This window comes from Nomascus leucogenys, chromosome 5, assembly GCF_006542625.1.
Source record: "Nomascus leucogenys isolate Asia chromosome 5, Asia_NLE_v1, whole genome shotgun sequence".
Taxonomy (NCBI): Eukaryota; Metazoa; Chordata; class Mammalia; order Primates; family Hylobatidae; genus Nomascus; species Nomascus leucogenys.
Window position 1 is genome coordinate 63860099 of NC_044385.1, and position 24472 is coordinate 63884570.

At 40.9% G+C, this 24472-nt stretch overlaps 1 protein-coding gene across 5 annotated transcripts in view; it reads right to left on the bottom strand.

Annotated features, from left to right (window-relative positions):
• Positions 1 to 17636: 17636 nt before the first annotated feature.
• Positions 17637 to 24472, bottom strand: part of ZMYM2 (zinc finger MYM-type containing 2) — a 134349-nt gene continuing 127513 nt past the window's right edge. For 3 of the 5 annotated variants that reach the window (XM_030813280.1, XM_030813278.1, XM_030813281.1), the window contains one exon: positions 20375 to 23669. In XM_030813280.1, the coding sequence (XP_030669140.1) occupies positions 23477 to 23669 (193 nt within the window). In that variant the 3' untranslated portion in view covers positions 20375 to 23476. Of the gene's footprint in view, positions 23670 to 24472 lie in introns of all 5 variants that reach the window. The other 2 variants (XM_030813277.1, XM_030813279.1) reach the window with 2 other exon arrangements.

Below are 24472 nucleotides of genomic sequence, written 5' to 3' on the forward strand. Positions count from 1 at the left end.
ATCCCAGAAGACCGTGTACTCAGCTTAAAAATTAGAGAAAAAAGAAAAGAATTAGTAATCACTCCCTTCTAAGACTGCAGGAAACTTTGCCTGTTTAATCTATGGTATTCAGTGGAAAGGGGTCATCCTGCCCCAGATAACTTATAACCATAAGCTAGTTCCCATGCATATTTTTAGCCTGAGCTCACACAACTAGTTGGACAAAATCCCTTCAAGGTGACAGCTGGGTTTAAGGTGTCTCCAACCTGGGAGAAGCACCTGCCAATCCTCCTGGGAGGAATCATCTTTGTCCTGTGTCTCAAAGAAGCCCCACAAGATCTTCCAGTGAGCAGCTATTGAAGGAGTAATGGTCTTTTTCCCTTTCTGCAGCAAGAAAAAAGTCATTTTAAAAATGTTCCCTTACACAGCTTACAGGTAAAAACTCATTACATGCACAAAGCAATGAGGCCCTATGAGAGAGAATAAACAGAAACAAGAGTCAGTAGAAATAGACCTACAAAGACTTAAGATTTTAGAATTATCAGACACAGAATGTAAACATTTAAAGAACAAAAAAAAACAAGATTAGAAATATGTGAGGTAAATAAGAAATAATGACCAAATAGAAGTTCTAGAAATTAAAAAATAGTAATAATAATTGAAATTTAAAACTCGATGGATGGATTTAACACATAGCTGAAGAAAGAATTGGTGAACTAAAAAATATAGCTAAAGAGGCCGGGTGTGGTGGCTCATGGCTGTAATCCCAGCACTTTGGGAGGCTGAGGCAGATGGATCACCTGAGGTCAGGAGTTCAAGAACCAACCTGGCCAACCTGGTGAAACCCTGTTTCTACTAAAAATACAAAAATTAGCCAGGCATGGTGTCAGGTACCTGTAATCCCAGCTACTGGGGAGGCTGGGGCAGGAGAATCACTTGAACCCAGGAGGCAAATGTTGCAGTGAGCCGAGATTGCACCACTACATACCAGCCTGAGTGATAGAGAGAGACTCCATCTCAAAAAATAAATAAATAAATAATATAATACACACACACACACACACACACACACACGAAGAAATTATCCAGAATGCAGCATGGAGAGTCAAAGAAATGGCAGGTATGAAAAAGAGATTCAGAGACATGAAGAATGGCGAGAGAAGGTCTCACATGTGTCTAATCAACATATTAGAAGTAAAGGAGACAGAGAGGGAGCAAAGGCAATATCTGAAAAGATAATAGCTGAGAATTTGGCAGAATTGACAAAAGATCCTATCCATAGATTCAGAAGTCCAAGAAATCTGAAGTCAGGGAAAAAAAAAAACACTACCAAGTCAAGACACATAGTAAAAGTACAAACACTGAAACATGAAGATGAGTTCTACGGATTTGCATCTGACTGCACACACCTCTGCTAGCATTGTGATTTCTTTTATTTGAGGTATTTTCTAAGTGTATGCTTATATGAAATTTGGATCATGCTGTGTATTTATACTGATTTTTAAAACTTAATATATTAGGAAAATTATCCACATTATGTTTTCTTGAAAATCATAGTTTTAAAGGCTTCATGACGTTCCACCTTATATACGTATGACATTTTGTTTAAGCAGAACTCAGTTGTTGAACACCGTTGGACATTTAAGTGATTTCCACTTTGGGGCTATGTTAAATAATGCTTGTTGTACATAACTGTTCTCCACATCTCTGGTTATTTCTTTAGGGTGGACTCCTAGGAGCGGGATGGCTGAGTGAAGGATATAAACTCTCTTAAGGGTTTTGATGCATATTGCCAAACCACTTTCCAAAAAGCCCGTGATGATTCCTCCCCAATCAGCAGCTCACAGGTGCACTTTCCCCACGCAGGAGGACTTCTCACCTAACTTTACTCAGGTAAATTCATGATAGATTGGTGGACTCACGCCCCAAATGTTAATTGACTTTCATTTGTGCATCTCTCCAAAATCAAATGGCCTTGATATTCATATGCTAATAAAAAGGAAACCACTTCACATCTCACTTCGGAACAAAAGTAATGAAAATCCCTTAGGAACATACACGTGAAAACTTGAAAACTCTTTCAGCTATTTTTAAGCTTTGCTTCCTTGTTTTCCAAAATGACTATGCTTCATTTACTTGAACACATTTTAAAATGCAGTTGTCATCCATTCCATGTCTCCCAAAGCTGGACAGTTTGTTTTATGATAAATGGTGGCCTTAGCTCATATCACGTGATTAGAGGGAACTCAGCACATGTCCCAGCCTCTAATCACAGCTCTAATCTCGTTTTCACATTTTGCTCTGGTTATCCTACTTGACCCTGCTGACTGAGGCACTTTCATTGTGCTGGTTAAAAGGACAGGGATTGAGCAGAAACAAGAGTGAGGTCTGAGAATTGTTTTTATACCATGTGCCCATCCAGCTCTACAGCCAAATGAATAAAAAAGATCTGGAGTATAGCCAAAGCCACTTGACAGAAAACTCTGACTTCCAAAAAGTATTCTTGGTGCTTTTTAAAAACACTGTCAGGTTGAGAGAAAAAGGCCTGTTTGTTCATAGTAAAGGCACAGCTAGCTAGCGAGCCAGCGTATGATCCAGGGCTCTGCAAACCCTTTCTGTAAAGGGCTGGATAGTCAATATTTTGGATATTGTGAGACAAATAGTCTCTGATGCTACTGCTAAATTCGACACAAAAGCAGCCACAGTTATTAAGTGGACCCGTGGGTGTGGCTGTGTACCAGTACTTTTTTTTTTTTTGAGACAGAGTCTCGCTCTGTGGCCCAGGCTGGAGTGCAGTGGCGTGATCTCAGCTCACTGAAACCTCTGCCTCCTGGGTTCAAGCGATTCTCGTGCCTCAGCCTCCTGAGTAGCTGGGATTACAGGTGTTCACCACCACACCCAGCTAATTTTTGTATTTTTAGTAGAGACACGGTTTCACCATGTTAACCAGGCTGGGCTGGAACTCCTGACCTCAGGTGATCTGCCCACCTCAGCCTCCCAAAGTGCTGGGATTACAGGTGTGAGCCACCACACCCGGTCACCAGTACTTCTTTACCCAAAAAGGGCAGTGGCGGGATGGCCTGCAGGCATTAGTTTTGGCAATCCCTGTTAAATAATCTAAGTTACCTCTAAGTCTCCTTCCAACTCTGGGATTCTTTCAATCTGTTACCTTTGGGGTGTGTGGCATTTTTGATTTCAGTTGCTCGATGTTGGCTGATGCTAGGGATGGCAGTGGATAGGGAAGGAGATTCTGCTAACACCCAGAGGCAAACAGGGCGAGTGCAGTGGCCAGCCCCAGCTGGAGGAGGCGGGACTCAGGGTTCTGTCCTTTTCTCTTTTGGCTTAGGCGTTAACATCTGAGCTTTTTCTTACTCAATTCCTGTTAACCGCGGGAGAGTCTTCCAGTTCTATAGACGCATGGAATCTGCGTTGTGTGGTGAGGAGCCGCAGCTGATGGACCCACCCTGCCTGGAAGAACAGCACCGTGGGGGAAGAGCAAAGGGCTGGGTGCCAGTGACCCCTCCACAGACTATTTTGGAAGAAATATGGGTCCAAATGAACTGCCCTGTGACAACTGAAGTGCCAGCTTCTAGGACAGCCTCAAAAGGGAAATCGAGGTCTCACCGCTCTTCTCCCTTTCACCAGCAAAGTTCTCAAAAGGGGGCACCGTTTCTTCCTCGAGCTCCTGGTCTGTGTTTTGAACTCAGTGTCAAGGTTGGCCCCAATGCATCTGACACAGACACCCCCTCATTGCCCCCCGACCTCACGGCACTGCATTTACTGACCTCCAGGCCATGGCAGTGCCTTCTTTGTCTCTTCCTCTTTTGCTTCTCCTTCAGTGTGGGCACTCCCAGAAGTTCTGTCCTTTGTAGTTTCCCCTTTAGGCATCGTCCTTCAGAGATCCTGTCCACCTCTGGATCTGCGTCTCTTTGTGATCAACTCCAGCCTCTTCCCTCCTTCCCATGAGCTCTGCACTGCACCTGGGTCCACCTGGACCCCAGACACGGTGAGCAGCTGGACTGAAGACAGGCCACACCCTGGGCCTGCTCCTGACCATGCTCCTTCCATTTGTGGGATATTTCATCACCCCAAACTCAAAACCCCAGAATAACCGGGGCACTTCTCCCTTGTCTGCCATCCCAGATCCCTTTGTTCTTCCATCCTAGCACCTCCCCCGGTGGCCCTTCCTTTCAGTTTCTGCCACCGGCTCCCTAAGCTGTCCCCTGCACTCTCTGGGCAGGCTGGGCCCCATTCAGCCCATCTTGAACACAACTGCTCAGACTCATGCTTTAAAGCCCCCTCTTAAAGTCACTCACCTAATTGAAAGCCACCTGTGAGTTCCTGTTTAAGCAAATTTGCGAGGCCCTCCGTGAAGGGCTTTGAGCAGCAGGCCTGCCCCATTGCCCAGCCACCCCTTACTCTGCAGCTAGCCTGTGGGGGGCTGCTCACCGTTCTTCCCACATGCCCAGCGGTTCCCTTCCTTGGTGACTTCACTTCTTTCATCCCTGACAATAAAATGACTTCTCTTTCTCTATCTGTTCCCCAACTCCAATTTAAAGTCCCTCCACAATATTTTCCCAGGTCAACGTGGCTGAACTCGGTTCTTTGTCCTCTGTACCCTGTGGAACTTAGTCTGTGTCCCTCCTGCCACGTCGCCTGATGCTGTATGTGGGAGCCGTCTTCCTGGGGGACAGTGAGCTCCCTGGGCAGGCACTGAGTGTCCCTATGCACACCTCACCCGCTGTAGGTATCCAAGTAACATTTGATCCAGTGAATAAGTATGAATGAACGAAGGATATTGTTAAGTATGAATGAACGAAGGATATTGTTGTTAAGTATGAATGAACGAAGGATATTTTTTTCCCCGTTTCTGGAGAAAAAAATCCACAAAAGCCTGTTTGTCTTGGTGTTGGTTTTTTGTACCTTTTAACCCATTCCACAGATTAGCAACAACATGTATTTCATTGGTGGTTCTTAATAAACATTAAATTAGGCCAGGTGCAGTGGCTCACGCCTGTATTCCCAGCATTTTGGGAGGCAGAGGAGAGAGGATCACTTGAGCCCAGGAGTTCAAGACCAGCATGGGCAACATAGTGAGACCCCTGTCTCTAAAAAATATTTTTAAAAATTTGCTGGGCATGGTGGCACATGCTTGTAGTCCCAGTTACTCAGGACATTGGGGCCTGAAGATCGCTTAAGCCCAGGAGTTGGAGGCCACAGCAGTGAGTTATGATCAAGCCACTGTACTCCAGCCTGTATGAGTAAGACCGTCTCAGTCAACCAATATCAAATTAATCTTGGTGACTTTAACAAAAGGAGGGAAATAGAATGGCAGTCCCTTCCTTTAGGCTTTAAAAATGTTTTAAAGCGCATGATAGTAAAGTGTAGAAATATTTCATATAATATTTCATATAATCAAAACTCCTCAGAGGAAGTATGTAAAACACTTCCGATATACCAGAGGAAAGGTGGAAGATAAAAATGCTTTTGTTTACATACAAATAATATGGATATATAGAGGACTAGATGGGGGAAATACTGATATGCTTATGGGGTCAAATTTCAGATATATTTGCTGTATTAAAATGTTTCCTCTTTATGGTTACCATTTTCTATTCTTTACTGGTTTTACAAAATAATATGACTCCAGGCCAGGCACAGTGGCTCACGTCTGTAATCCCAGCACTTTAGGAGGCCGAAGTGGGCAGATCATTTGAGGTCAGGAGTTTGAGACCAGCCTGGCCAACATGGTGAAACGCTGTTTGTACTAAAAATACAAAAATTAGCCAGGTGTGGTGGCGAGTGCCTGTAATCCCAGCTACTTGGGAGGCTGAGGCACAAGAATCACTTTAACCCAGGGGCGGAGGCCGCTGTGAGCCGAGATTGCACCACTGCACTCCAACCTGTGCAATAAAGTGCAAATAATGATAATAAGACTCCAAACATTAAATAACCTAAAGCAGGATCTTTTACTGATAAGAATCTGAATTTTCCAGAAAGCCGTGATTTAGAAATCCAAACTCCAAAAAGTAATTAAGCAGTTTCTGCTATCTCTGACACAAAACTCTTTAACATCTTTTTTGCCTCGTGTCTCTAACTTCCTGCATTTCACTAGAATGTGTTCCCATCTGCCTTTCCTGATGCAGCGCCAGTCTGTGGCTGCAGCTCTTTTTGGGTGTTAACTGAACGCTTGCCCACGTGATGTTCTCATTAGATTCAACAGGACGGAGAAGCTTCTGGTGCGCACCATCAGACTTGGGGAGAGAAGGGGAAAGCAGAATGAGAATTTAAACAACAATCTCTCATTTCAGAAGGTTTCCCTTTTCCCAGAAAAGTCTTTGAGTAAAACTCACCTAGATGTTGAGTGCTTCTAGAATGTACCACAGAGCTGGGCTTTCAGTGATAAAATCAACCCCTTCTCTCTTGGTGAGTGCTCCTCCATGTCACTAGCCAGCAACGTTCCTCAAACAGGAGAATCTGTCAGACACTGCCAAAGAGAAAAATCCTCTCCCTCCTTCACACGCTGAGGATTAAAGGAGTTGTAACTGATGCTGACAAGTATACACAGGCATTCCGTGTGGGGACCTGAGGCTGCTAGACTTCCGCACCCACTTAAGCCAAAACGCTGCCTTCTTACCAAAAGGAGCAAGTTCAGGTAGATCCAGATGGGCTCAGGAGACAACAAATACTACTTCTGGTATAGAATTTTTTCCCTTCAAGTACAGGATCAATACCATGATCGCAGAGTACATTTGGTGTAAAGGGAGTGCAGCCCCCTTGCTCTCTGGCTCTCTGGAGGCGCTCCCGTGCCCTTCTGCCTCCCGTTGCCGGATGACCCATCTCCAGATGCCGACCCCTTGATATTGGATTTCCCACCCTCCAGAAGTGTGAGCAATACATTTATTTTCTTTATAAGCTAGCCAGTCTGTGGTATTCCATTAGAGCAGCAAAAAACAGAGTGAAACACTGCCCAACCCCCAGTACATTCCCACAAGCACCCATTTGGACACTTTGTCCTCTTGGGTTAAAAGTCTTTGCTGATAAGATCTGTCACCCCAGTGAGACTGAGTGCCTTGAAAATGTCCCGAGACACTGAGTGCTTCCTCCAGCCTCCAGTTTGGGAAAGATCCTCATAGAAAGCATTTAATGCAGTCCCTATTAATCCGAATCACACAGCACAGCATAGAAATGCAATTTGGAGAGCAACTAATCTGCAGTAACGACAGATATGGAAGCAGGAATATGGGGCAGGTGTTCAAAAGACGGTGGGCAGGCTCAGCTTCACCCTGGTTCCTGTGGCTGTACGACAAACTGTCACTCACCTTTGAAGACCTCATCTCCGCGCTCTGTAGTGCTGGCCCCAAGCTCCTCTCTACCAAGCTGAGAGGTGCTCTCCTTGTCCTGTTGTGTCCTCTGCCCACTGTGTGCTCACCTTGGATGCCATGAGATCGCAGGCCCTTTCTTTCTTCCTGTCTGTCTCTCCCATTAAATTGTGGCAGATACTTTAAGGAAATATTATTTGTCTCTGTTTACCCTGTGCCTCACAGGGCTGACGTGTAGTAGGTCCTCAAATCCTCCCTGAATGAAATCTGACACCTCCTTTCAGCAAGTCAATGAATGTCATATTGAAAACTGCTCTTTGATGCTCAAGTATTTTTCTCTGGTATAGATAATGCTTGAAATAACGGAGGCAAGGTAGTGGCCATTTACTACATAAGACAAAGTTAGAGAGGAATAAATTAAATTAAATAATAAATAAAATGAAATTCCCAAAATACCTTTTTCAAGCTAATGCTTAGTTTACAGATGATAATACTGCAAGTATCAGGCATGAATTAATGCTCTTTGTAGCAGAACCTGTTCTTTGTAGCAGACCTGTATTTTAATGTTCTTTGTAGCAGACCTGTATTTCAAATGTACCGATTTTATTAAATTCAACTTTTCTTATTGTGGTAAAACAAACATAAAATTCAACATTTTAACCATTTTTAAGTGTACAGCTTAGTGATATTAAGTATATTCACATTATTGTGCAACTATCACCACTATCCATCTGCAGATTTTCTGCAGAAATTCTACACCCATTCAACAGTCATTCCGCATCTTCCCCTCTCCAGCCCCAGCAACCACCACTGTGGTTTCTGCCTCTGTGAATTTACCTACCCTAGTACCTCTTTTTTTTTTTCTTTTTTTGAGACAGAGTCTCGCTCCGTCACCCAGGCTGGAGTGCAGTGGCAGGATCTCAGCTCACTGCAACCTCTGCCTCCCGGGTTTGAGCAATTCTCCTGCCTTAGCCTTCTGAGTTGCTAGGACTACACGCGCCCACCACCATGCCTGCCTAATTTTTGTATTTTTAGTAGAGATGAGGTTTCACCCTGTTGGTCAGGCTGGTCTCGAACTCCTGACCTCAAGTGCTCCTCCCGCCTCAGCCTCCCAAAGTGCTGGGCTTACAGGTGTAAGCCACCATGCCCCACCCCTAGTACCTCTTATAAGTGAAATCATACAATATTTATCCTTTTGTGACTGGCTCATTTCACTTAGCATAATGTTTTCAAGGTTCATCCATGTTATAGCATGTGACAGGATTTCCCTCCTTTTTAAGGTTGAAAAATATTCCATTGTATGGATAGGCCACATTTTGCTCATCCATTCATCTCTTGATGGACATTTGAGCTGTTTCCATATTTTAGCTCTTATGAATAAACTAAATTAAAAGATGAAGTAATACATTAAACAATTTAAAAGTAAAGAAGTCATCCCCCCATTGGCTGTTTTGCTTTCTGCAGCCTCAAAATATTAAATGGAAAATTCCGGAGATAAACAATTATCTAAGGTAAGAGTGCACAGCCGCCTTTTTAGTGGCGTGATGAAGTCCTGTGCCGTCCCGAGCCATCCCACCCTTTGATGCAAGTCATCCCTTTGACCAGTGTCTCCACACTGTACTTGCTGCCCACCTGTCAGTCACTTAGTAGCCATCTAGATTATCAGACCAAAACATAGTATATATAGGGTTTGGTGCTATCCGTGGTTTCTGACGTCCACTGGGGGTCTTGAACCATATCCTCCGAGGAGAAGGGGGGCTGCTACAGCACTGAGAGACATATAATAACAACCAGCAGTGCCTTGCCCTCTCCAGATTCCTCTCCTGCTGCTCTCCAAAGGCAGCACCTTTCCTATCACTGAGCTCTTTCTCCTGGTCACTACAGCCATATTTCTAAACATACTTCAGTGCATTTTTTTGTTTTAGTTTTTAAATTTTCATGTAATCTACTGACTTATCACTAAGAAGAGCTGGCTCTTCTACATACATACCCCCTCACATATCCATCCATACCTATGTCCCCTTTCCCATCATCCCAAGGCCACCACAGCATACATCTTGATAGAATAATGTTTCAGTGTTTATAGTACTATGTATATCAGTCGGGATTGTCTGGAGACAGAATCCACACCAGTAATACTAACAGGGAAAATTTAACATAAAGAATTATTAACTAGTAAGCAAGGAATGAACTTCTGAGAGGCATAAAGTGAACACTAGAGAATGCAGGAATAGCAGGTGTAGATCTGCAGGATCTACACCTGCTATTGCATCCTATGCAGGAATAGCATCCTGCTGCCGCTAGGATGGAGGGAGGGCACCAAGGCAGGACCAAGGCTGAGGCTGCAGCCTATGGGGTGGTGGTAGAGTCAATGAGGTGCTGAGGCTGGGCCGATGGGCAGAAGTCACCACTGATCTGCCAATGAAACTCACAGGAAAACTGCCCCTTGGGGTTCTGCTGGCAGCCTCTCCACAAAAACAAGAAAAACATGGCCTGAACCCCAAGAAAACCCTTCCCTCTTGCAATGTCTTCCCGTGCCCTTTACTAACAAGGCTTGCCACTGTGACGGCTGGCAAAGGGGAAATGCTTACCGGGTCCAGCTCCAGTAGCACAAAGAATGGCAGAAGGATGGATTTAGAGCCAAGAGGCAATAAAGTGACAACTGGGGCACGATGATATGTCACACAGTTGCCTGAAAGCTTGTCACCATCCTTCAGCGCCTCTCATCTGGGCTGCAGCTCCTGTTTCCTGGATCCCCTCTCCTCATTCATAATCTCATTTCGGCGGAACACAGCCACTTCTTGACAACGACATCTAAAGAGGTAAACTTTCTAAGAACTTGCTTATCTGAAAATGCCCTTCCTCCACCTGATAGCTTGGCTAGACATAGAATTCCAGGTTGGAAATAATTTTTCTTCAGAATTTTAAAGGCTTTACAGCACTGTTTTTTTTAACTTCCAGCGCTGCTGTTAAAAAGTCAAATCATTTTCTGATTCCAGATATTTTGTATGTAATCTGCTTTTCGGATTTTTTTCTCCCTCTGTGGAACCTTTTAGAATCTTTGCTTCACATCCCATTTTTTGAAATTTCACGATGATGTGTCTTGGTCTGAGACTTTTTAAATTAATTACCCTGGGCACCCTGTGCCCTTTCATCGTTTTCCCATTCTAGAAACTTTTCCCATATTATCTCCTTGCCATTTTCTTCCCCTGCACTTTCTCCATTCTCTCTCTCTCTCTCTGGAACTTGTAGTTGTTTGATGGTGGACCTTCTGGGTTAAATCTATAGGATTTTTAAAAAATCTTTTCCCTTTCATACTTTGCCCTTCTTTATCTTTTTGCTCCACTTTATGTGAGATTTTCTTAAATTTGTTATCCAATCTTTTGACTGAATATTTTATTTCTGCTATCATATTTTGAATTTTCCCAAGTCTTTCTTAATATTCCTTTTTCATAGCCTCTGATTCTTACTTCCTGGATATGTTTATCTTTCTTTTTTAATCGAATTAAAGTTTTCCTTTGCTTCCTACGTCGTAGCACTTTTTTCCCATTTCCTTCTTGTTTTGATTCTTTTTCATGTTGAAAGCTTTCTTCAAATGTCTAGTCCATGCTTATTTAAAGTGCAAACCCCTGAAAGGGAGCTCTGTGGACCTGAGGAGGGTTTTCTGACAGCTGGCATTCACTGTAAGGTCATTGTGCAGAATCGTGATGTCAGCAGCTGTGGGTATCACTGTCATTTGTCCTGGGCTGGTTTATCCCCCCAGAGAGGAATCGTCAGATCTTCTGCAAGCCTGGCCTCAAGCATCCTGGGTGCCAAGCAGTAGGGCTCTCACTTTCAGCTGTAGACTGGCATGCAACCCGCCGGCCTCAGTCTTGCCTGGCCTCTCTGAGTCCCAGGTTTCTCCACCGCACTTTTTCCAGAGACTAAACCTCAACTCCTAGGTGTGGGGAATGGCTGCTAAGGCTGGGGGGAGGATCTCGGAAAGGACTACATGGTTTTTCTGGCAGACTTTTAAATAATCGCCTATATCTGATTTTCAGAGTGTCTGATGCTTCCAATTCCTAAGACTTTTTGGCGTTCTGGGACATAAATTGCTAGCTTTTGGTTAGCTTTCCTTTTTACCGACACATATTTTAACTTTCTAGGCAGTGTAGCGATTAGGCACACAGACTTGGAGCCCAGACTGCCTGTTGGAACCCTCGTTTCATTTACTAGCTGATGAGTGTGGGCAAGTTATTTGAACTCTTTGTGCCTCAGTATCTCCATATGTAAAACGGGGATAATAATACACTATTCTGTAATAGCTTATGGCAGGGGTCAGCACACCACAGCCATCAGTGCAAATCTGGCCCATGGCCTGTTTATGTATGGCCTATGAGCTAAGAATGGTTTTCACATTTTAAACGGTTGTAAAGAATCCAAAAAAACTCATAAAAGAACATGCAACAAAATGTTAGTAAGAGGTGAAGTCAGCTGGGCTTCTGGGTCGGGTGGGGACTTGGAGAACTTTCGCGTCTAGCTAAAGGATTGTAAATGTACCAATCAGTGATCTGTGTCTAGCTAAAGGATTGTAAATGCACCAATCAGCACTCTGTAAAATGGCCCAATCAGCACTCTGTAAAATGGACCAATCAGCAGGACATGGGCAGGGCCAAATAAGGGACTAAAAGCTGGCCACTCCCCCTCCCCTCCCCACCCCACACCGCCCCTGCCACCACCAGCAGCCGCAACCCCTCGGGTCCATTTCCATGGTGTGGAATCTTAGTTTTTTTCCTCTTCACAATAAATCTTACTGCTGCTTACCCTTTGGGTCCGCACTACCTTTATGAGCTGTAACACGCCCCACCAGGGTCTGGGGCCTCACTCCTGAAGTCAGTGAGACTGCAAACTCAGCGGAAAGAAGAAACTCCGGACACATCTGAACATTTGAAGGAATAAACTCTGGATGTGCCACCTTTAAGAGCTGTAACACTAACCGCGAGGTCTGCGGCTTCATTCTTGAAGTCAGCGAGACCAAGAACCCACCAGAAGGAATTCGGGACACATTAGGAGTTTCACAAAGCCTCAAATAGTTACTCTCTGGCCCTTAATAGAAAGGTGTTCTGCCCTTTGGCTTACAGGGTAGTTGTATTAACTGAGTTAATATAGCTAAAGCACTAGAACAAAATAAGGTCATTATTCATCTATTCCCCAAGTTGGAGATATATAGTCAATACATGTAGTAGAGTTTTCAGTGTATTGGTGGCTTTTAAAGCCGCTGAGACTACATAAGAACCCCAAAGATTTAAGTTAGATAAGAGGCTCAAGAACTTAGCTCTGGACATCCTGACTTTAAAAGGTTAGGGGCTAAGGTGCTAAGGATGGTGTTAGCAAAGAATACTGAGAAGAGCCATATGAGGTAGGAGAAAAACCAGGAGACCATGGAATACAGGAAACTAAGTTTAAAAGTATGTTTCAAAAAGGAAGTCATGTGCTGCAGTTTAAATATGATGATTAAGAATTACCTATGGGGCGGGGCATGGTGGTTCACTCCTGTAATCCCAGCACTTTGGGAGGCTGAGGTGGGAGGATTGCTGGAGTCCGGGAGTTCAAGACCAGCCTGGGAAACATGGTGAAACCCCATTTCTACAAAAAATACAGAAATTAGCCAGGCATGGTGGAGTGCACCTGTTAGCCCTAGCTACTCAGAAGGCTGAGGCAGGAGGATCGCTTGAATCTCGGAGGTCCAGGCTGCAGTGAGCTATGATCACACTACTGCACTCCAGCCTCGGTAAGTGACACAGCAAAACACTGCCTCAAAAAACAAAAAAAAAGAATTACCCACTGGATTTAACATAGAGGTCATGAGTGGCATTGGTAAGAGTAGTCAGTGGGATTTGGGACAAAAACCTTCTTGATATCTGAGAGAAAACAGAGAGGAATTACCATAAGGCTAGACAACTTTTGAGGAATTCTGCTCTAAAGGAAAGCAAAGAAATGAAGTGGAGGGAAGTAGAGTTTAAAAAGGGTTGTTTTAAAGATGAGATCAACAGCAGCTTTTGTGCTAAAGCGAACAATCAGTATGCTTGCAGGTGGGTAGAAGTGATGGTGGGATCAATGGAAGTCTCTTTTGATTGCTTTAAAATTGTACTTAGGCTGGGCACGGTGGCTCACGCCTGTAATCCCAGCACTTTGGGAAGCCGAGGAAGGCAGATCAGTTGAGGTCAAGAGGTCAAGACCAGCCTGGCCAACATGGTGAAACCCTGTCTCTACTAAAAATACAAAAATTAGCCAGGCGTGGTGGCACGTGCCTGTCATCCCAGCTACTCAGGACACTGAGGCATGAGAATTGCTTGAACCCAGGAGGCGGAGGTTGCAGTGAGCTGAGATTGCGCCACTGCACCCCAACCGGGGCGACAGAGCAAGACTCAGTCTCAAAAATAAATAAATAAAATTGCATTTAAAAGAAATTGTAGTAGAAAGCAAGGTTAGCAACTTAAGAAAGAATTGGCAGGCCGGGCGCGGTGGCTCACGCTTGTAATCCCAGCACTTTGGGAGGCCGAGGCGGGTGGATCACGAGGTCAGGAGATCGAGACCACAGTGAAACCCCGTCTCTACTAAAAATAGAAAAAAAAAAATTAGCCGGGCATGGTGGTGGGCGCCTGTAGTCCCAGCTACTCGGAGAGGCTGAGGCAGGAGAATGGCGTGAACCCGGGAGGCGGAGCTTGCAGTGAGCCGAGATTGCGCCACTGCACTGCAGCCTGGGCGACAGAGCGAGACTCCGTCTCAAAAAAAAAGAATTGGCAAGCTTCAGGCTGCAGACCAAGTCTTACGTACGATCCATTTCTGCAAGGCACACTAGCTAAGGATGGTTTATGCATTTTTTAATGGAGACATCTTAAAAAATATTTTGTGGCATGTAACATTCAAATATTTCCATGAATAAGGCTGTATTAAAACACAGACACACTTTTCACTTATGTATGGCCTTTGGTGGCTATTTTGCTACAAGGGCAAGGCTGAGGAGCTGTGACAGAGCAGCCTGTGGCACTCTCAGCTCTGTGCTGCTGCTTAGCACACTGCAGTGAGGGCTTCACATCAGTGTTTCCAGTGCCATGCACATTGCCACACCAACATCTTATTTTCACAGTGCAAACTCACCATGTCAAAGCAATTAAAGTGTTCTCTGGGTGTCCCACTGTTAATGCACAGTGGAGCTGGATTCTGCTGTTGAATTAGCTGGCTGTGTGTTTCTTATGACACGATAGCGATGCTAAAGAACAGTGGCCATCAACATGACCAGACTCAGCCCTCCTCACAGTATGTCCAACTCACAGGAGAGCAGCGGTCAGAAAAATTAGAAAATTTAAAAAAGAACCTCTCATTCCAGCACAATTTCCTCAAAAAATAAAAAATTCAAATGAGGCTGCGACCAAAGTAAGTTTCCAGCGGCTCATTTGTTAGCTAAACAAGGAAAGCAGCTTCCCAATGGTAATTAAATTGCATTTGATTGCGGCAGCCAAAGAAATGTATCCAGAGAAAATAAGCTTGTTTAAGAGTACTGGCCTTTTGGCAAAAAGACTTGCTTGAAGACTTGAAGAGTCATTTAAGATTTTGAAAACAAGGTAGATGTTTTCAAGTGTGTTTCTTTGCTCTTGATGATTTTTTTACCGACACTGCTTAGGTGTCTTTTCAATGTGTCTCATTCCAAGTTTAACGTGACTGAAGAATTGTTAGCATCTATGAGTAGATCTGTAGGTAAAGTGGAGAAAACCTGAAAATAGAATTGGCTGAGTGCAACTAATGGTGGCAAAATTATGAAGCAGAAAGTCTTAGTTGAAATGTAAATGTTTAAAGCCTAAGGTTGTTCATGGTATTATTTATCAGCAGTGCTTTGCAGTAAATACGTGAATTGATCACGTGTTACTGAACCAGTAGTGTCAAGGACGAACTTCATTCACTTTCATGGATTTAACCGTCGTCAATTCCGTGAACATCTGTCAGACAGCACAGCTGAATATCCTGACTTGCCCTACCACACAGGAGGTCAACGGATTAGCAGCAATCAAGTTTTATTGTGATGTTTTGAGCTCAGGGCAAAGACTGCAATTGTTCTGAATGAGATAAACCACACTCAACCACTACTATTCAACACTGAATAGCTTTGGAAGTTATTTTGTTGCAAGCTTGATAACGTTTCTTGATGAATTCACCCTAAAATTACAAGGCAAAACAGTGCTTAAATGCAAAACATACTGCAGTAAGGTTATTTCAGTTAATAATGACAACTAATGTTGCTTGAATCACAAGTTAACATCAAGCTGCTTATGCAGTTCTCATGCTGTCAAAAGTTACAAGCAATGGCATTCCCATCCCCACACATTGAGAGCAGACACATTGCCAGTCTCAAACTAGAGTTCCAGCAGTGTTTTTCAGAGCTCAATACAAGTGTGAAGGAAATTTCTGTACTACAAAATCCATTTAATTGTGAAACTGAGGAGATCACATCTAACCTTTAACTGAAAGTGATTAATCTGCAACACAGTAATATGCCGAAAGGTAAATATCAAGAGAACAATCTAGTAGAATTGTACAAATGCTTTCCAAGTGATGAATATGTTTGACTAAAATCATACGCACATGGACTGATATCGGTATTTGGCAGTATCTACCTGCTTGAAAAGACTTTTTTTTTTTTTTTTTTTTTTTTGATACGGAGTCTCGCTCTGACCTCGTGATCCGCCCGCCTCGGCCTCCCAAAATGCAGGGATTACAGGCGTGAGCCACCGCGCCTGGCCTGAAAAGACATTTTCAAAGATGAAATACATTAAAACCTAACAGATGAACATTTGCAATCAATTTTGATCACAGCCAACTACTTTCTTTGAACTCCAATTAAGTGAAACTGTCCCCTAAAAAGCATTCTATCCCTCTCATTAGTAGACTCCATTAAGAAAAATTGCACTCAATTATTTCAAATTTTGTCAGTTAAAAAATAATATGGACATGCCTCTCTTTTAAGTACTTACAGAATATCCTCAATGCTGCCTCTTGGTGTGCAAGGCCTAAAATACTGACTCTCTGGGCCTTTACAGAAGAAGCTGACCAACCCGAGTGTAAAGAATGGAAAAGTGTTCATGTGTGGCCGGAAAGGCATGGGATAGCAATCCAGCTGCCAAGTGGATTCCTCTCAGCACTCAGCTGCCGACGTGCAGTTGGGGCAAGCAGGGCAAGTGTACAGAGCACGGCTGGGACTGGCTCTGCTAAGTTCCTTTCCATGTATCCATCTGCTATCTTCCACAATTTTGCTGCAGGCTCACCTATTATTTTTGTCTCGGCATATGCTTACTAAACATTTGCTCTACCAGTTGAGAAGAGGTTCGTGGATGATTGGGGTAGCCTGGAAGGACTACCTATTTCAGTCTGTCACAGAAATGAATGGCCAAGTAGTTTAGGAGCACACGTGGGCTTTTAGACACAAAGACCTAACGTGGATCACAGCTCTGCCACTTCCTAGTTGTGTGACCTTAGGCATTCGCTCATCTTTAAACTGGGGATAATAATGCCAACAATACATCATGGGTTGGCACACAGAAATGCACTCCAAGAACTATTGCTTTTATTCTCACAGCAACTCTAAGAAAAAAAAAATCTTGCCTCAAACTTAGGGCAAACAAGTAGAGAAACAGATGTTTGAAATACTACACCACACCACCTTTGACTAGCCACTTACCTATTACAGCAAAATGAAAAGCAAATGTCCCCACAGTTCACAACTTTCTGGAGTTCAGTGTAGATAAACGTTGACATCTGAAAACAAAATGGGAGGTGCAGACTAACACCAAATCCTCCTGTATGTAGTGTGGAGTTGCTCTTAGTTAAGTCTCCTAGGGGAAGGCTTTCACACTTTGAAAACCATGAAAGTGTTTTACATTTGCCACCCAATGCACACAAGTATAAAGTGCATGAAGAAAATGCCTTTATTATGTTCTATTCCATGCAATTCTATTTAATTTTTAAAAATATAGGTGGGCCACTTTTTAGACTGTAGGTCTTTGGGTTTTCAGCCAAGGTGTTTAAAATGCAACTCTCTGGGAGACTTGCACCCAGACTTACTAAACCCATCTCCAGTGGGCAGACCAGAAACCTCCAGTTTAACAAAATTCACAAGTGATTTTTAAGTGTTACTATTTTGAGCAGTACTACAAACCAAGTCCTACATCTTCATCGCCTTGGCTCTCACAAATGGAAGGTTACAGGAACTCAAGCGATAAGACACACGCCCACACACAAACGCAAGGGAAGTGCTCAAAGGCACACCAAAAAACAGGTATTTCTTCCTTGATCGCAGGTCCTTATTTCCAATGGTTCCTTTATTTTCAAAATTCTTAAAAGTACTTGTAATCATTGATTCATTCAACAAACATTTATTAACACCTAATAGGTGCTAGGAACATCTCTAGGTGCTTGGGATCCAACAGGGAAAAATTCCCTACATTACATTCCAGCCAATTACGTTCTGCTCTTACAGCAAGGTGACTGGTTAAAAATGGAATGAACAAACACTGATTGATAACCTCTAAAGATCGGGAGCCTTCCGTCAGGTTCACTGCTATTTTTCAATTTGCTAATCTCTGCACCCTAAAAGCTGGTACCTCTCCTTTTCCAGAATGGGAATAGACTGGTGTAATGGTGAAGTCTGGAACCGCAGTCAGGAGACGGAGCTGTGTCACAAAAAGTAGCTTCTTGGTAAATTACTTGATCCGGGTATTTTACTTCAAAATACAAGTGTGATCATGCTCAATAAGGCCTAAGTGCCCATCTTATTCTGACATTCCAGCCCATTCCCATTTCTCCCAAACTACGCGAAGTCCTTGAGAGGAAGGGCTGGGTCTTAATTCTGTGTTCCCAGCACCTGGAATAATTAGTGTGTGGAAGAATAATCTGAGTATTTGTTGAATGAATAAATGACTGGCTCCATGACATGACTGCAGCACTTCGTAAACGTTTATTTACGTAGAATACTTGTAATGCTACAAGTATTGAGGCAAGATGAAAAGTAAAAGAAAGCAATTGTTAAGTGTTTCAAAATTCTGTAATGGCTCTACAATTGCCATTTGTATTTATGCCTGTTCTAACAATTTCATGCATTTTTCTTAATACACGAATTCTAAAGAAGAAAGCCTTCAGTTACCTCTACCAAAGCTAAGCAATTTAAAAAGGGGGAAAAATGACTACGTATTTCATTAGAAGGAAAATTCTAGACCTGACACCAGTTTCCTTATAGAGGTCAGCAATCCCTCATCACCAATTCTGGGATCCAAAAAATTTCTAAAAACCTAGTTTTTCCATAAGTTTGTGAGAAAACTTGACCTAAACTATGTAAGGCAGACAGCTTACTGCCTTACATAGTTAATTCCAGTTACTATGAACGTCTCATTCATAACCACAGAAATACTAACGTTTGATTATGGGGTGTTGCCCCAGGCCCCATTGAGGGTGTTATGTAATCTACATTATATATGTTATCTCTGAAAAGGAGAAAATTCTGAATTCTAAAACCCTAAGGGTTTCAGATAAAGGATTATAGTATTTTTATAAACAAAGAAATAAAAGCAATGGAAGCCTCATGCTGTATACTATTTGTATACTATTGCCATCTGCTGATGTCGATATAGAACTACAAATATGTAATCACAATGGGAAGATTTCATCTTGCTTATAAGGTTAAGAGCAGCACACTCATAACTTGGAAAATAGTTGAGATTTTATTTTCAAAAGTAATTATTATTAAAAAAAAAACCCTTAGTGAAGTTTAAAAAAACCTCTACAATGTTTGCAAGACATTTGTGTGCTCCATCCATCCTACATAACCTAGAAGTTGGATTACTCATCTTGATTCAATGTATTTGAACACCTTTTAGATTTATCTTTAGTGCATGGTGAGGGTGCTCTAGCTACCCCTTTTGGGTGCTATTTTTAACTCCTCTTGTATTAAGTTGGGCTGAAAGCCACAGATAAGGACTGATGCCATCAACACCGTACCATCAAAATATTCAGAAATTGCTCTACTGACCATTTCCAACAGAGCTAAAAGCAACGTCCAGGTTACAGAATCTCATGTTTTATATACCATATAATCACAGGTGGTAGTAATCCTCTGTATGAAACCTATTCTAGACCATAATGGCCTTTTGGGGTACTTCTGTGTGTCCACAATCATCTCTTTCTATCCTACCATAAATATTCTAAGTTCCCTAGGAGTTGAATGTACTATATGTCTTGTTTACCCCCCACAGATGTAAGTTTTTGAACACTAATGTCTTGTTTTACTTTCTCTTCCTCCCTACCATGGTTAGCAGCAGCCTTTTAGCACAGAGGAAACATATAACAAATATTAAGTGTTGTGATAATGAATTTTACTGTGCTGCATTTACTTCTGAGGAGTTATCTGAATTGGGCTTTTAAAATTAGGCCTAGCATGTTCTCAGTGTTAAGGCTATTTTAGAGATCTTTCTCCTCTCCAGGAAAAATGTGTCTTTAAATAAATCACAAGGATTCAGTGTAAGCCATCCAGAAAGAATAAAAGACCTAAGATCCCCAAAAGAGCTACAATTGTTCTTTTCATTGCACAACAGAAAATATGCTGTTAAGATTGATACCTCTTAACAACTAATGGTCTGTGGCCCTCTCTTTGGTTCTATTCTTAGTATTTACTGGTTAAATCTTACATTCTCTTTCTTTACCAAAAGGCCTAAATTCATGAACTTGTTTTAACTCAGTAATTAATTAGGACATCACTTGCCCAGATTTTAGGGACCCTCTCTTTTCCACTTCATTACAAGGCAGGGGATCACAGTCACTTATTTGAGGTGTCCCTCTGACATCTAACTTCCGAGTAAAGAAAAAAAGTACAAATTGGGACAGCACTTTAGGTTGTTTCTATTCTGAGATCCAAACTGATACAGATAACCTGTTCTGGACATCAACTTCTAAATTGATATAATCCTCAGGACACAGTAGAATGGAAGAAATGAAATTCAAAATATTCTATAAAAATGAGTAAGGGGCTTATTAAGGGGGAAATCCAAAAGTATGTAATTTAAAGAAATTTATTCTTTAAAAATATTTTCATGTACACTTTCATGACTATTTTGAGGGGAACAATGAGATTATCCTACAGTCAATATTAGCTTAAAAACATAAGTGACATGTATAACAATACATTTTGGAAATAACTGGCATAATAAAAATGCAAATGTTTGTAGTGATTTAAGGCTGCAAGATATTTAAGATCTCAGATTAAATGAACCCACATTAGAGTAATGCAAACCAAAACTTGCAATTTTATGATTTCTTCATACTATAACCCTTAATACTATGCATAAAGAAGTTACCCCATTCCCAAGTCATAACTAGAAAGGACAAAGGGAAAGTCTGTCAGAAAAAACAGTGATAAATTTGAATGCATAGTACAATATGCATCCTCCTCCTACTTTAATGTTTAACATACTGACAACAACCCCATTTAATAAAAGAAAACCATGAGTTACTATTTAAGCAAAAATTATTTTTATGGAAAAAAAAAGTTGAGCTTCTTGCCTAGAAAAATCCTTTAATATCTATGTTACCTAATACAGTAAAGCCTTTTAAAATGTGTTAATGAAGATTCAATTTGCATGGGAAATCCACTTTCTTCAATGTGGATAAATATTTTTCACTGGATCATTTTAAATGGCAAAAGCTTCAGAAAACAGAACAGAAAAATATAGCATCTTCAATAAACATTTCAAGACAATAAAGTTGTATTTACAGGATGCTATCTATAGTCAGAGATCACCTAGAAGCAAAAGGAAATTGCTATCATTTCATTGTCCTTTTCTCAGCAGTCAACTATGACCACATAAACTAAGATCCAAGAATCAATGAAATGTGTTCTAGGTGAAGTGAGTTTCACAGAACAAACAATTCTCATAAAATAAGTTTTTCTTTTTCTTTTCCCCCTGAGAATCAAGTTAATCTATCGTTGGATTGCAATCAAGACAAAGACAAGAGCTCTAAATCCTCAATCATGTCAAGATCAAAATTATGTAGACATTTCCACTTAGAAAAGCTAAAAATGTACAAATGAAGAAACTGTAAATAGCAAGACAAGGTGCTTGATAGTAGTACTATGGCAGAAATTTATGGTATTTGGTAACATATACAATAAGTGACACCTGGGAAAAACTTTATTGCTCTTGATGGAATATAGCACCACTTTGAAGACTAAAAGATGGTTAGAATTAACCACCTTTTAATCAACAACAGGCATTAATAGGAAAAGTGCTTAAAGAAGTAGTTCTGGAAAAAGGTAAGTTAGAGGAAATTTTTGTATTATATATTTTAAATGTTACCCACTTGTCTTTGTTAAACAGACAATCAGCAATCTATTTTAGTAATGTAATATCAGATTTGCTACTATCAGTCTGATTATCACTCAACAATATAAAATCAAGGGACTGAAAAGTCATTCAAACTTACAAAACAAGTTAGAACATTATAAAGTAATTTTTATGCCAAAACATTCAGATAATTATTGCTTAGATATACAATAATGACACCTGTGAAATTTTCCAAATCAGAATTGAGAAAATTTCTTTTGTGTGCTGTAACATTTATCCTATGGGAGAGAGGAGTGTCTAAGGATGTGTAGCAATTGCTAGTCACTAAGAAAAATAGCTCAATTTTCCCCTGAACAATTTCTAAACACTAATGCTACCATGGTCATTCAGGAATCAGAAGAAAACATGATCACACACATGCTAGAAAACAGCCAAATGATTTCAAGATAATTTGCAGCTAGCACTTTGTTCAGTCTTTAGAAAGTAGATTTTGTTTCCTTATTCTAAAAGAAAAGGTCTGAATGGATAAATTGCTATGCAGAAGCACAAAGTTTTTTTTTAATGCAATCTTCTATAAGAAGTAATTTAAAAAGCCAAACAATCTAACATCAAATGGGATTTCCTCTGAGATTGACTTTCTCTATTAGTTTCTTTCTTTGTTCCTCAATCATTTGCAATATCAGAATTACTACACTGGTAATCTTCATAATAAAATGTGATCCTATCTTAATTAACATAGCTTGACTTTCTGTAACTATTTCAGGAGTGGAATTTCTAAAAACAATTTTATCCAATGTAAACAGGCACAAGAATTCTGATAAAATTGCTAAGTTTTAGAGTACTACACAGGTAACATTGCAGCATGATCTGTATCCTTAAGAGGGAAAAAAAGAAATAAAAATCAAACCTCTATAAATGAAGAGGATTTCAGATACTTATGGCTGGCATAAAAGAAAACAGAATTTTATACTTTCACCAGACATTTTTACAAAGGAAATGTCTTGATGATCTTGTTTTCAACTTACAATCATTTTTATATATATATATATATATATACACACACACACATACATACATATATATACATATATATATTTGTTTTTTTATTGATTGGGTGATGCAGAAAGCCACAAATGAGAAAAGGACACTAAGGTTTTAATAAGGGGAACAAAAAACTGTTTTCACCAGTATAGATTCACATTACAGTACACCAATATTGACAGCATTCTCTTGTCTATTTTTGGTACAGAAGATGGTATCCCTCTACATAACCTTGTAAGGCTTCAGTAACTAAAATGTGAAACAAAACAAAAACCCCAAAACAAAACAAAAACCCCAGCCTATTAGTTTACAGTTTATTTTAAAAATTCCAAAAGACACTGCAAGTTCTAAACTTTTAGTAGTGCTACCCATACACAACCATCTGGTTAAGAACCCAGTAAAAGAGCCCCCTTCCAGGGAAGCTTTGCAACAGTAGAGTTGTGCAATATGGATGTTTCTTACTACAAGAAAAAAATTATACATGGCACATTCTCATTCATATTCTGTAATGTAAAAAGTTACAAACATACCTAATCAAATAAATAATAATAAAAAAAGAATTTGAATGTATTTGTTAAGTATCCTAAAACCACTACATAGAATAATGGCAACTTTCACTCACAGATTATTTACATGGTAATACCCAGCGTGGGTACACTGCTACAAAACTCAAAACAGAAGGAGTAAACTTGAAATGTTTTCCATAATAAAGATCTAGCAGCATGACTATCTAATGCTGTTTTATCCCGATTGCTTCTGCAACGTTCCTTTTTAGTCTGTGTCTTCATCCAGTTCATAATTGTCTTTATCATAAATATCTTTTACTAGAAGAACCCGTACAAGCATATTTTCCAAGGTGTTTCGGTCCAGTGAAGTAGACGTATACCAGACAGGGCTATCTGTAGAACTAGAGCATTCTGGTTGCAAATAAAAAACATCCATCCTCTGATTAAGATTCTGTGGACTTTGGAGGCGGGAAGAAAGAGAGAAAAAGTCAATTTCACAAAATACACACAAAATTTCCACAACTTTCTTTTCTTTTTTTCAAGAATAATTCAGACCCCATTAATCACGTTATATGACCAGACCCTATGCCCCACTGTCTCCATTATTCTGTCATTAAAATATTCTCAAAGTTATTTTCTGCGACAGAGATTATTTCCCACAATTTTAACTCTACTTCACTAAATCCAAGACACTATCAATAGACACATCACTCATTATTTTATTGCTACCATTAAGCAAGTAAAACACTGCCAATTATTATTTCAAGATGCAACAATTTAAACTGTGCATCCCAGTTTCAGAAATAGTGAAATGTGAAAATGTCTTAGAATTGATGAAATATGTATGGCAGCACATAAAATTAAAAAATTCTTACAGCATTACATAATAGAAACTTAATTTTTAAAATACCAACAAGATAATAGTGAGATAGGAATTTCCACCTAACAAATAGTTACTAACAACTGAAGACCCTGACACTATTGCAGCCAAATAGGACTACCCTAAACCATGGTGAGAAATACAGGCTGAGCATCCCTAATTCAAAAATCCAAAATCTGAAACTCTTTGCCAAAACGACACCAAAAGTGGAAAGTTCCACACCTGACCTCATGTGAGGAGTTCGCAGCCAAAACACAGGCACACAACACACAGGTTATTCAGCATCCCCAAGGGGAAAATAAAATCACCTTCAGGCTATGCATAAATAAAATTATCTTCAGGCTACATGTATAAGGTGTATATGAAATATAAATGAATTTC